Genomic DNA, 12415 nt, shown 5'->3' on the forward strand with positions numbered 1-12415 from the left:
TGAACTGTACCAAATGGGTAAATGAGGTGTACATTACAGTGGATTGTGGGATGCATGAAAATATGTGAGCGTATCCATATTTCGTCAAAATATGTAGGTAGTAAAACACATTTCTCCCATAATCTCTGTCTTCCAAGCTGCAGAGATTCAATAATCGCATTGTTCAGTCTTTCTTCAAAAGTGTGTCATGTTTGATTCCACCAGGATGTCATAATCTTATCCATGGCACCTCTGCTTTGGCAAATAAAATGATAAGAAACCACAAATGCAGTTTTGATTCCATGAGATTCCATCCATCCTTCACAAGCTGAAGGCACCCGCTGAAAAAGCTGTTGTATTAAATACAAGCTATTATATTGAATACAAGCTGTTATATATTGAATACAAGCTGTTATATATTGAATGCAAGCTGTTTTATTAAGGACAAACTATCTGACAAGAAAGACAACCTTCATTTTGTAAACCACTCCCACTCAGGGGCTTGGCCAAAAGAGTGTAAAGACTTAAAAGAGAGGTGACATTCAGGTGGGGCATCATTCAGGTGAGCGTTCATATTCTCATGTCTCCACCCTCCAGTGCCTGAGGATACTACTACACTGAACAAGAAAACAGGAGTACATCTCTGACTTAACAAGGTACAGATATCGTCTTTGTTGTGCTCATTCATTTGGCCATGATTCGGTCTGTCTGTCTTTTGCTGTCATATGACTGTCTGTCAGTCTCTGATAAGTTAGTGTGACAGCTTCTTTCACTTCTCTGTTTGTGTTGTGAGATTTGAGCTTTGATTGTGGTGTCTCACAAGGGTGTTTTTCTCTTTCCAGATTGTCCTTTAAGTATGTTGGCAGAAATGGAGACGGTGAGTCTGATATTATTTTATTTTAATTACTGTCTCTGTGTGTGTTTTTATTTTTTAATCAGCCCATGAATGACAAAGAAAGGTGGGTTTTTTTATACAACTGGATGTTTCAGTAATAGTGTGCTCTAAAATATTATTTTGTTAACTGTAATTGACGTGTGTTGGCTTAGGGTAGAGGGTTATTTGTATGAATGTCAGCTAAGCCACACATCACTGTTACCTCAATGGTACCTGTGCTGGTGAAGGCACAAACACTTGCATAAATTTGCCAGTCAAACTAAAATACACATGATCACACCTTATTTTCAAGACAAACACAATACGCAGCTCAGATCAGGTTATATATTATACAGTTCACTACTATGAATGCCATTAGTGTGTTTAATTTTGCAAATCAATGCTATATATGGGGAGAAATAATCATATTACAAGAATGATCACTGCTGTTTAATATCATGTAGAAAATGAATGATGCATAGACTGTTCACAGCTCATTTTAAATGGATGAATGAGTATATCCCTGTGCAAACATTTTCACTGTATGATGCACCAGAACACAATAGTGCACAACAAAACAATGAGGGGTTCTCATGAAAAAAAACAGCAGGTGTGCAGTCTGATAATAACAACACCTCAGGCTATGACTGACACAAGATAAATGCCACCCATCATGCAAAGTGTATTCTGTCCATCAGCATCACACAAACAAACTCGCTCAGGTGTGAGCCAGATCGTGTATGATTTCTGAAAGCCTCCTCTTGCTCTCTGTCTGTCAGATGGCTTATGTGACTGAGATCAGGCTGAGTGGAGATAGGGGGGCCTGGAACGGAGTGGCTCCCTCCTCCTGCCCCGAGGTGGACCTGGAGGTCATTGAGGAGTACCTGCAGGAGCACTCACTGGAGGTCCAGCCTGCGCACACACCTTCATCTCCTCCCACCGCCTTGGGGCAACAAACGCACGCACATCCCCATCAGGGCACCAAGATCATAGGTTAGTGTGTCGGTGGCGGTGATGATGATGAAATACATGAGAACGGGAGGATGTAGGTGCTTGTATATTTCTGTATCACTTATCTGACTTTGTCTTTCTTGTTTCTCCATAGTGAATAGCTTCATAGGTCAGCATCCGTATGTGTGGCAACCCCACACTCCAAACGAGGAATATGAAGATCAAGCCCTGCCTCCAGCCTGGCGTAGTCCCCATGACAACCAATGGGTGAGTTCAAGGACGTCAGTCTCTGAGTAAATGAAAGATTAATTACTTCTTCCATAGCTGAATACAACAGCACATCACTGTGTGACACATTTTGAGGCTGAACTTAAAGGGTTTTGATTCACTATTCATGATTTTTGATGAAGTTACATTTGTGAATTATTCATTTGTTTTTATATGTGTTTGCTTCAGGACCACATTCATTGCTCGTACGAGGTGCCTGCATACATCGACTCAGACTCCCAGTCCAGTAGCTCCCAATACCAGGAATACCAAGATTGTCCTTCCCCATTGTCTGACAGGGGAGGCTCCCTGCCTCTCGCCCCACTTTCAGGTATACACACACACACACACAGACACACACACACACACAGAGACATCTCCACATGAAAGGGCGTCACTTTGTGTTAAAAAGGAAAAGGGAAATACGCAGTTTTCACCATATGTGATTTAAGCAATGTAATTGGAGGATCAGTATGAGGTCAGAGTAGATAACACAGTGGAAATCAAACAATGCCAATATCACATCAAATGTAGAAGGCACCAGTGCATGTCAGTCAGCCCAGCAACAACAATTACCAATAGGCCCTAAATTATGACAAAATAGAAACAACTGAAGGAATAATTTTAATAAATAAATCATCTTACCTTTAGATGTTAAATTAAACTGCCTTGTTGTTTCGATGCTGCATGCATGCAAACTTTTGTACTAGAGAAACAGAGAGTTCATTAGTAAAGTTCATAACTCATTCTAAGCATAAGGTTTGAATATTGGTAAGTGAGAACATTAATTAAACTGGAGCAGAGATTAGATTATTTCTATTTATTTATCCGTATTAATTTAAAATTCTGCACAAATTAAATCATATATTTTACATAATTTAACATGGAAATTATGGAAAAATACAGTAGCTAGTTTCGCATTTAAAAATATTGCACTTGCCTAATTTACAGCAACCCAAACTGCACGAGAGGAAAAAGGGAGATGAGATTAGAAATTACTTTAGCAAGCAGCACTGTACTGTTTATTTTAATTAATTATCTTATTATGTACTACAAAATCCAGTAAATAACACGCAATGACCTTTATACATTTGGAAATATTTCTTCATACAAGCTATTGTTCAACACTTCTAACAAATTATGCTGTGATGGGGTCAAAATTGGCCATTTCAAAAAGTGTCCCCAGTGTAAATGACACCTATGTCCACATGTGAACCTGAGTACCAAAACTCTCAGCCATACAAAACCTAAACATAACTACACATCAAACTTCTCTATATGTACTGCAAAACAATGCACGTACACACAAATATACACGTATGAGTCATTGTCACCTCTTATTTGTATTTACATCCCCTTCCTCCTTTGCAGGAAAGAGGAAGGAGCGGTTGTTCCAGTTCCTGTTCGAGATGCTCCAGACGCCATCAATGCGGAGCTGCATCTGGTGGGTCCAGTCCTCCGCGGGGACGTTCCAGTTCTCCTCTCAAAACAAGGAGCGCCTGGCGCAACTGTGGGGCCAACGAAAGGGCAATCGCAAGACCATGACTTACCAGAAGATGGCACGGGCGCTGAGGAACTACTCCCGCACTGGCGAGATCCATAAGGTGAAGAGGAAGCTCACCTACCGGTTCGATGAGAAGACATTGAGAGGTCTACAAGGAGACTCTAACACAGTGTAGGAAGCATGATGGAGAGTGTATATGAACGTAGAAATAGAATTAGCACAATGGATATTCAGAGAGAACCACTGTGGTTGTCCCATTAATGTCCTTTCTGCTGATTCTACTTCTATAGTATGTAGAAACAAATCAATACTGAGTATTTGAAAAGCCAGAAGATGACACACTGTAGGTCAGAGCTTTCGGTAGATACAGAAAGCTCTCTGGAGATGGTATAAGGGCCGAACATGATGATGATGTTGATAGTGATGCGAGGAAGCAAACTCACTGGATAGGCGTGGGATGTGTGAAAAGTCAGCTGGCGTTAAAGATTATGTAAATCTAAAAGGTTATAACATATCTACTTTATAAGTAGAACTTAAATCATTCTTAAAATAAGTTTTTTTTATTTAAAGGTTTTCAGTTTTTTTGTGATTCTGTATTGCAGGTATTCAGCACATATAAGAACATGTGATAGACTTCGTAACAAAACTAGGTTGTGTAAACATGATCTGTTTGTGTTCTTTTTTTAAGACGAATAAATAAATCTGAAGATATTTTCACAATCCCTAATAGATTTTGTATTTTTTCTATCTATCTTCTATCTATCTATCTATCTATCTATCTATCTATCTATCTATCTTTGTTAACAAAGACACATGTAGTTGTATTAGCAAAGCAAACACAGATGTGCTTATAAACTGAAGCAAACACACTCATAGACACACACTAACACACACCCATAGCCAAAACTGTATGCAAAGTAAGCATGCATTGAAAAACCGCCATTAAAAACAGACCTGTTAATCAGTAACATACATATAATCTACATAGTCCCTTCACATACGACACACAGAGTAGCAGGACACCCACACACTGAACACATTCCTAGAATGAAGTTGCCAGAGTAAGACAATTTACCTTTCATAGTCAAATGATGGGGCTACACACACGTGTGCTGAAAACCAAAAGACACATGAGCAAATTACATAATATCCAACACACATGGACTGCATTTCCTTACTATGCAGGACAGCTTATACTTCCAAATGTTTTGTTCTGGTATGACATTTGATGAGTGGTGGAAAGTAACTACATACATTTAATCTACTACTGTACTTCAGGTATTATTTTGAGGTACTTGTACTATGCTTGAGTATTTCCATTTTTAAATATTGTACTTTTAACTCCACTACATGTATTCGACAGCTTTATTTCTTAGATTCTTTGTACATTTTACATATAAAACATATGATCAACTTATAAAATGTGATGCATTATGAGATATCAAACTACCCAACAGCATATAAAGTAGTTCAGGACAGTGCAGTTACAACATTATAATGGAACTTTAATGGAATAAATGCATTAGTAATATAATACATATCAAAATATGACACTGATTTGACACATTGGGGACATTTTGCGATTTTGATAGTTAAGGTACACGCTTTACTTTCATTTATCTTTAATTTAGTATTTGTGTAAAGACTTGTGAAAATGTGACATGGCTCATTCAGTAGTCCTCTCCCCTAGTGAGGCACATTCATCAGTGTGAACGTGATTTTTTTTTTACTCACTGATGAGATACAGATGGCATCTCTACGGAGTTCACGCCTGTTGTTGTGTGTGCACATGGAAGCGCATGCATGTTTGCATATAAAAAGCATCTGTTCAATGCTTTTCTGGTCATTTGAAGCTGAAAAGCAGGAACACGCGATCTGAACAGCAAACACAGGATTATGTTGGACTTAACTCGGCTGTGGAATTCCTCCCACCTGTCCACAGCCTTCGCGGAAACCTGCTCTATCAAACCTCATAGATTCTTCCCTGGTCTCCATCTTCAGTGATGGCTGAATGGAGTTGGGTGGCCTACACAGTCCTAGAAGTGCTGATTGCTGTGGCCTGTTGCCTTGGCAATGTGTTGGTGGTGTGTGCGGTGTGCATTGGCATCCGGGATTCCCTGCGGGAGCCAACCTTCTGCTTCCTCGTTTCCCTGGCAGTGGCTGACTTCCTAGTGGGTGTGGCGGCTGTGCCCCTGGCTGTACTATTAGATGGTTGGGTGAGTGTGACCCCTGACTTATGCCTACTTCTCAGCTGTGTCGTGCTGGTGCTGACTCAAGCCTCTGTGCTGTCACTGCTCGCTATTGCCGTGGACAGATACCTCCGGTTACACATACCACTCAGGTGAGGTTTGCACTCTGAAAAAATGGTTTGCAGGTAGAAAAGCTTTATGGATAACATGTTACATGTTGATTCCTCTCTCTCTCCTTTCCTTCCTTCTTTCTGTTTTAACCCTCGCCCTCAGATACAAAGCCCTGGCCACACAGAGGCGTTCATGGATGGCCGTGTGTGTGTGTTGGACACTCGCCTGTCTACTGGGGTTCACTCCTCTGTTTGGCTGGCGCAACTACTCCCCTCTAGCATCTGATTCCACCAATACATCTTCCCCTTCCTTCATCCCTCCACCCTGCACCTTCCTCTCAGTTATCTCCCTCCCCTTCATGGTCTACTTCAACTTTCTGGGATGTGTCATAGCACCCCTGCTGGTCATGACCGTCCTCTACACTCGAATCTTCTGGAGCCTGCAGGGCCGTCTGAAGGAGAGCTGTCCCCAAGCCCAGGCCTCTCTGCTCAGGGAGAAGAGGCTGGCCTGCTCACTGGCTCTGGTTCTCATTTTGTTTGCCGTCTGCTGGATTCCTCTGCACCTGATGAACTGTTTGCTGCTGTATCATGGTCCTAAAGCTGTCACAGAGGGGACGCTCTATACAGGCAGGTAGCTTTTCTAGTAATAACACAGTCTACAGTTGGTTGTTTTTAATTTTCATGTTGAGAGATTTGTTTGCAGTTCTCCCAGAGGCTTTAAATGTTTGGTTTTTTCCACATCATATATTGACACATCACATTACTTACCAGCAGTTACAGTGAAATCTGACAGTGACAAACCCATTTTTCAGGTATTCTCCTGTCTCATGCCAACTCAGCAGTCAACCCTGTGGTCTACGCTTATCGCTTCCCAAAGATCCAACAGGCCTACAGTCAAATATGGAGGCGCTTCGTCATGAACATAAACTGTTTCCATGGGGACAAGCAAGTTTGCCGATCAAGAACAGGCAGCCGAGTCCATCACACAGAGACGTGTGGATCAGGAGGGAAGACCACGCCATAACAAAGGACCACAGGGTCATTTTAAGTTCAACATGTTTGAGGTTTGAGTTCATGGGACTTTGTGTTTAAACCAATCAAACAATAAAAATCACTGTGTCCAACAATCATTTAAGGTTTTATTACAGATAACCAATGGAAAAAATACAGCCAGCCATTGAGGGTTTGAGTGAAATCCTTCATGTGAAACACTTGTAGTTTTATTGAATGAAAGCCTGCATATTCTTTGTCCGCCATGTCATTCGGTCGCCTACCCCTTGTCTGCAAACTTTATTTAAGTCAAAGCTATCTCATGAGTCTCCACTAGAGGGGGCTCTAGACTAACAAACTTAACAGCTGCTGTTGTACACAAACCATGACACCATCAGATCTGCAGTAGGTGAGGAACAAACAATTTCAAGATCTCTTTCACTGATTTTTGGACAACTGATTTGAGGCAAGTATGACTTTATTGAGATGTACATATTTTTGAGTTACTCATCTGACAGCTTGAATCAAGGCATCGCTAACCTTTAGCAGCACACATAGATACTCGCTCATTTCTTTCCTGAGATCTGAGAATAAATTAGCCATGTGAGTGTGTCGAACATTCATGAGTGTTCAGTGAGCTCCTCAGGGAAGGCAATAGACTGTATAGTTATCACCTGAGCAGGGTGCAATCCCACCCACCAAACTATACAACCTACTACCTCACCCTGACAGAGTCCAAATCAAACACACCACACGCTCACGTCCTGTTAGGGAACATGACCTATTTCACCTGCTCTAGCAAAAAGAACAATGCTTGTCACAGTGCATTATGTTGATTGCTGCAAGCGTATGTTTTGATTAGACAGCATGATTGCCCATCTGGAGATGACAGTCGGCGAGTGGCTGACTCAGCTGTCTCCTTGGGAAAGACAGTAGATTGTATAGTTATCTCAAAAAGAGGTTACACAACCCCACAACTATTCAATCTACTACCTCAGCCCCAAGGACAGCATCCACGTTGCTTCAGCATCAAAGATCCACAAAGGTAACTCTCCTGCAATGGTACAGAAAAAAGAGACAGAGAGGGTTATCTTAACTAACCATTCTTCTATGTAAAGTACATGCAAGGTAAAACTGGGTAGGACTGCCACCGGTGAAGTGTAAATTTACGTTGTATTTTAGGCCGGTTCAGATTCAGTCCCTGCACAAAGGAGTGTGATCGTATTTTCAGTTTTATCTCTGTGTCTGATTCTTTGTTTTTGTTCCTGGAAATGGTTCAAAATCACAACTTATGGCTGAAAACTGCTAGTGCTTCATGACCACAAGTCTTCAACTGCCAAGAAACGTTTATCACTTGTTAACAAAAGAAGACCCTGTGAGATTTTACATATAGCCAAATCCTTACCGATTAACCAAGCTAACCAAGCTTTTTTTTTTTTTATGCGGAGCTGAATGTCTTTAAGAAATCTGTTCCATTAAAATAAATCAAAGACAAATAATTTAACGGTAAGCAGACATCGGAAAGTGAGAGCACTAATGTGTGAAAGCCCAACAAACAACTCACTGGCTTCCTGAGACTCTGGCATGTGATCGAAAGAGGGAGAAAAAAAAGAGCTGCTCGACTCTGTGCCAGGAATTCGTTTCCGTTTTTGCCAAAAACTGAGCTCATTCCAGTGGGCTATCCTTGTGTAGGCTGGCTGCTGCTTCTCAGACGGAGGTACACACACAGATGCCTGCAAATATGGCTTCCACCAGCTGCCTCTGATTGAATACAAGGCTGGGATTCTGCCCCCCAAAACACAACAAGGAAACACAAAATGGCGTCTCACACATCGGCCATTTTAGGTCTGCTTAAAAACACTATAAGGTCTACCTTTCAGGTTCGTTTTCCGAGCCTGCTGTCCCACGATTAAGAAAGAGCGACTGCTCAATCGAGAGTGATGGAGAGTCAATCTTGTGCCAAGCACTGAGACGAAGCCAACAGACGACACACTGACTATCACGGGTACAAAGTAAGAGAGCAGCTCAAACAAAACTTATCAGTCAACTTTCCAGTTGACTGGTAAGTGAGAGAAAACTTATCACATACAGCATCTCCATCTTCTGGTGAATTTACTCACACCATAAACAGTTCGGCTTTGGCACTCGTACTGAAAAAGCAGACTGCGTTTTTGGTTTCTTAAACTTTTCTTAATTTCACTAAGACAGACCTTGCTCATCCTGAGGCGGCTAACTGCTAAACTCTTCTGGGATAAAGGTGAGGATGGGCCAGCAGGTTAACATGGCAGCGACTGAAGGGTTAATGAGTGCCAGACTAAATGCCAGACCTGGGCCTCAGATAGACAGAGAAGGGGTTAGGAGGTACACTGCCTGCATAAATTAGCATACAGCCACAACCCCAGACTTGGTCCAGACCAGCCCATAGTTAGCATGCAGTAGACCCTGCTAGTCTGATTACAGAAGACCAGACAGACAGAAGGGAGTGGGGGGGGGGGGGGGGGGTGTTGGCATGATGCCCAACTCTGCCACCATGCCAGTGACAGATCTACGAGCTCTGTTTGGTCGCCGAGAAACGTCCCCTAACTGGAGCTGTGTTTGGAGGAATAGACTAATAGTGATATAACACAGTGTACTGGGGGAAATGGGTCAAATTAATGAAGATTTAACAAGACATCCGAGCATGACCTCGAATGAAGAAAAAAATAGAAAGATTTAAACATTAAATGCTGGTGGGGAATTCTGTGCTTCTGGGTTAATTGCAAAAACTGGCATCCCGTTCCCTGCACAACTCCCGACTGTTTTGGAAACACTGAGGCCAAACTCGGTCAGTCATGTGAGCACTATTGGGCGCTGTTGTCTGTGATCGCGGACTTTGTCTGTGGCACATAAAAGGGGCACACAAGGCTCAGCTGGGTCAAATCATTTTCTCTGTCAACAGCTCCAAAACAAATGTGCCTCCAGCCAGTGAGGCAGCTCGGGGGATCTTGGAGAAAAGACGAGAAATGTGGCCTATTGAGTTAATCTCATCTAGCTATCAGACAGTGTGTCTGTGTATCTGTCACAGCAGAATTGTGGCTAATTGGTAGTAAATTCATATTAACGGGATTCTGCATAAAGAAAAACTGACCTTGTCCTCTCTTGCCCTCTGATAACGCTGCTCTGCTGTGGCCAACCAGGGTATGCTTTTTTCTGGAAACAATTTCCTGGAGACAATTTCTAGTATGTTGATCTTTCTTTGGGTGACAGTAACGTGTGTTTCTTTTGGGTCTTCCACAACCTACAGTCAGTTGCAGCACTAGGAATTTTACCTATTTCAATAAAGTTCCAAACAGATCTACAGCGACCACATCCCATACCTGATTCTGCTTTACACATGCAACATCCAAATACATTAAATAAATAATTTAAATACATTCATTTCAGTCAACCATACAACTATAAAATAGGAAGGCCTTTTTTTTGTAGATGTTACGTTAAAATGATCTACTTATTCCGCTTTTTTGTGGACTAAGTTTCCAAAATCAAATTGGCTGCTAAACTGAATTACCAGTGTTTATAATGCAGATTTTACAAACTTCAAACATCAACCTGCCGTGCTACCAAAACACACAAAAAAAACACCGATACTGAGCCATCTTTAACAATCAAAACCCATGTTGAAAATTAAGCCGAAAAATATTGTGGAAACAATAGGCCTTAGCTTCCTCCCCTACACTGTGAAAGGATGCAGGATTCCTCGCATTTATTCCTCAACCAATACAAACGACGTAAACACACAAATTAATCAGCAAATCCCGAAACACACACAGCACACTCGCTTGCCAACAAAACTCCTCCAAATTGGAGCAGATTTTCGCAGGAAGCAGAGGCAGGGAAATACCTATTGGATTTTCTGGTCCCTTGGTCCGCGAGACGGGTTGAATGCTTGGCAGACACAACGGACGGGGCACCAGACGATTGGTACAGGTTCTTGTGTGTTTCTCTCTCTCTCTCTTTCTCTCTCTCTCTCTCTCTCTGAGCTTTGTGCCAAGAATGGGCAGTGTCTGTGTGCCAGGCAGAATTTCAATGAGGGAGGAAGGAGGTGGTGATGGTGGGCAAGAAGGGGGGGGAGCGGGTGGGGGCGCTGGAGTTGGCAGAGGAAGTATGCCACACAATAAATGGCAGGATGAAGAATTCCCACAGTTACAAAGATGCAAACGGATGTCTTGTCTTACTCGTGTCCAGTCTTAATCGAGAGAGAAATTGTGTCCAGGCATCAGGCAGATACGAGAAAGAGGGCTGATCCTCAGTAGAGCGTTATGGTGATTTTATCATACCTGCTTTTTCATCTTCCCCACTCCCTAAGGAATTGCCTGATTCCAAAATTAAAGGACGAAGGACGAGAGCGCTGAGCCTCTTCCGTGCCCAGTTGGCATGGTGCCCGCTCTGATGTGCTCGTATATCCTCATTAACCAAGCTCAAACACACAAGGCTCATGCTCACATGTATACAGCGATGCGCTGCCATATGCATGTACTCACGCACGACCACACAACATAACACAGTTGCTTGACCTGTGTATGTGAAAGAAGCTCCTCCTATCTGATACTGATCATTTACTAAATCTTAATTAAATGAAAATCCTTCCAGTCCTTTGCCATCATCTCGCTGTTTTGCAAGAAAGAGGGCTGCACACTCCGATGTTGGAGTTACAGGCGTAAGAGCTAGGTAAACATGTCGGGCAGCGTGTTTGATGAAAAGATAGTATGACCCAGATAAGGCAGGAGTATAAGGGAGCCATTGTGTTGACTACCACAGTGTCCAACAATCATTTCAACCATAGATACACCCAAAGAAGTTGAGCTAAGTTGAAAAATCAGTATTAAAAGGTATCAGGGCGCACACTCCTTCCACTTATATAATTCTCCTTTAGCATCTCGGGTTAGATTGTCAAAACATAACAAATGTATTTGTAAATATGTATATAAATTGAGAAAAGAGGACAATTTCTGAATCCCTGGTGTCTTACAGTGCTAAAGCATACCCTCCAACTACCCAGGTGGCCAGATGTGTCTCTAAAACCTCTGAGTGAAGAAAATATACGTCAGAGGTTTCTGTCCTCCTCTTCATTTACTCTCTCTCTCCCCTCTCCTTTTTTCCACTTGTCTATGCTTTTGCTAATGTGCTGATGAGATATGTGGTTACCATGGTTTCAAATGTTTCTGATAGCTCAGATGCCTGGCCTGGCATGTTGCTACACGCCCACATGTTACAGCATTCACTAATGCCACACAGAGGAGGCCATACACACACATGCGCATGCACATACATACATATACACAAACACACTTTGAAAGGTATGCCCTTTCAAAGGGGCTGTGCATGCATATTTTGGTGCCTGTATACAAAGGGTATGCGTGCAAGAGTGCAAAATGGTGTATGTCAGGATGAAACAGCTGCAGCTTCCTGCATGAGAAGAGAAACTTCCTGTTGCCTCGCTGCAAACCGCAGCCGGTCAGCTAAGATATCAGCCAATCAGCTATATTGAGGCTGAACGCAGGAAGTTAGCTTG

The 12415-nt window shown here is 42.2% G+C and overlaps 2 protein-coding genes across 3 annotated transcripts; both read left to right on the forward strand.

Moving 5' to 3' along the window:
* The first annotated feature begins 408 nt into the window (after window positions 1–408).
* On the forward strand, window positions 409–4302 carry LOC127377933 (transcription factor Spi-B). 2 transcript variants are annotated; one of them, XM_051426270.1, is made up of 6 exons: window positions 409–635; window positions 822–856; window positions 1633–1846; window positions 1959–2071; window positions 2261–2402; window positions 3443–4302. In XM_051426270.1, the coding sequence occupies exons 2-6, from the start codon at window positions 836–838 to the stop codon at window positions 3748–3750; spliced, it is 798 nt and encodes a 265-aa protein (XP_051282230.1). In that variant the 5' UTR covers window positions 409–635; window positions 822–835; the 3' UTR covers window positions 3751–4302. The 2 variants fall into 2 exon arrangements, with proteins under 2 accessions (XP_051282230.1, XP_051282229.1); XM_051426269.1 differs by lacking the exons at window positions 409–635; window positions 822–856 and having other exon boundaries at window positions 866–1846.
* Window positions 4303–5393: 1091 nt separating this feature from the next.
* LOC127377927 (adenosine receptor A3) lies at window positions 5394–7001 on the forward strand. Its single transcript, XM_051426261.1, has 3 exons — window positions 5394–5916; window positions 6038–6501; window positions 6687–7001. Exons 1-3 carry the CDS (start codon window positions 5579–5581, stop codon window positions 6896–6898), a joined length of 1014 nt encoding a protein of 337 aa, XP_051282221.1. The 5' UTR covers window positions 5394–5578; the 3' UTR covers window positions 6899–7001.
* The last annotated feature ends 5414 nt before the right edge of the window (window positions 7002–12415 follow it).

The sequence above is a fragment of the Dicentrarchus labrax genome, unplaced genomic scaffold, assembly GCF_905237075.1.
Source record: "Dicentrarchus labrax unplaced genomic scaffold, dlabrax2021, whole genome shotgun sequence".
NCBI lineage: Eukaryota > Metazoa > Chordata > Actinopteri > Moronidae > Dicentrarchus > Dicentrarchus labrax.

Bases quoted from the DNA above. Each gene is read 5' to 3' on its own strand.
- LOC127377927 (XM_051426261.1), top strand. From the start codon at position 5,579: ATGGCTGAATGGAGTTGGGTGGCCTACACAGTCCTAGAAGTGCTGATT. The intron at 5,917-6,037 runs GTGAGGTTTGCA...CCTCGCCCTCAG, and splicing joins CGGTTACACATACCACTCAG to ATACAAAGCCCTGGCCACAC. The intron at 6,502-6,686 runs GCAGGTAGCTTT...CCCATTTTTCAG, and splicing joins AGAGGGGACGCTCTATACAG to GTATTCTCCTGTCTCATGCC.
- LOC127377933 (XM_051426269.1), top strand. From the start codon at position 1,594: ATGATTTCTGAAAGCCTCCTCTTGCTCTCTGTCTGTCAGATGGCTTAT. The intron at 1,847-1,958 runs GTTAGTGTGTCG...GTTTCTCCATAG, and splicing joins TCAGGGCACCAAGATCATAG to TGAATAGCTTCATAGGTCAG. The intron at 2,072-2,260 runs GTGAGTTCAAGG...TGTTTGCTTCAG, and splicing joins GTCCCCATGACAACCAATGG to GACCACATTCATTGCTCGTA.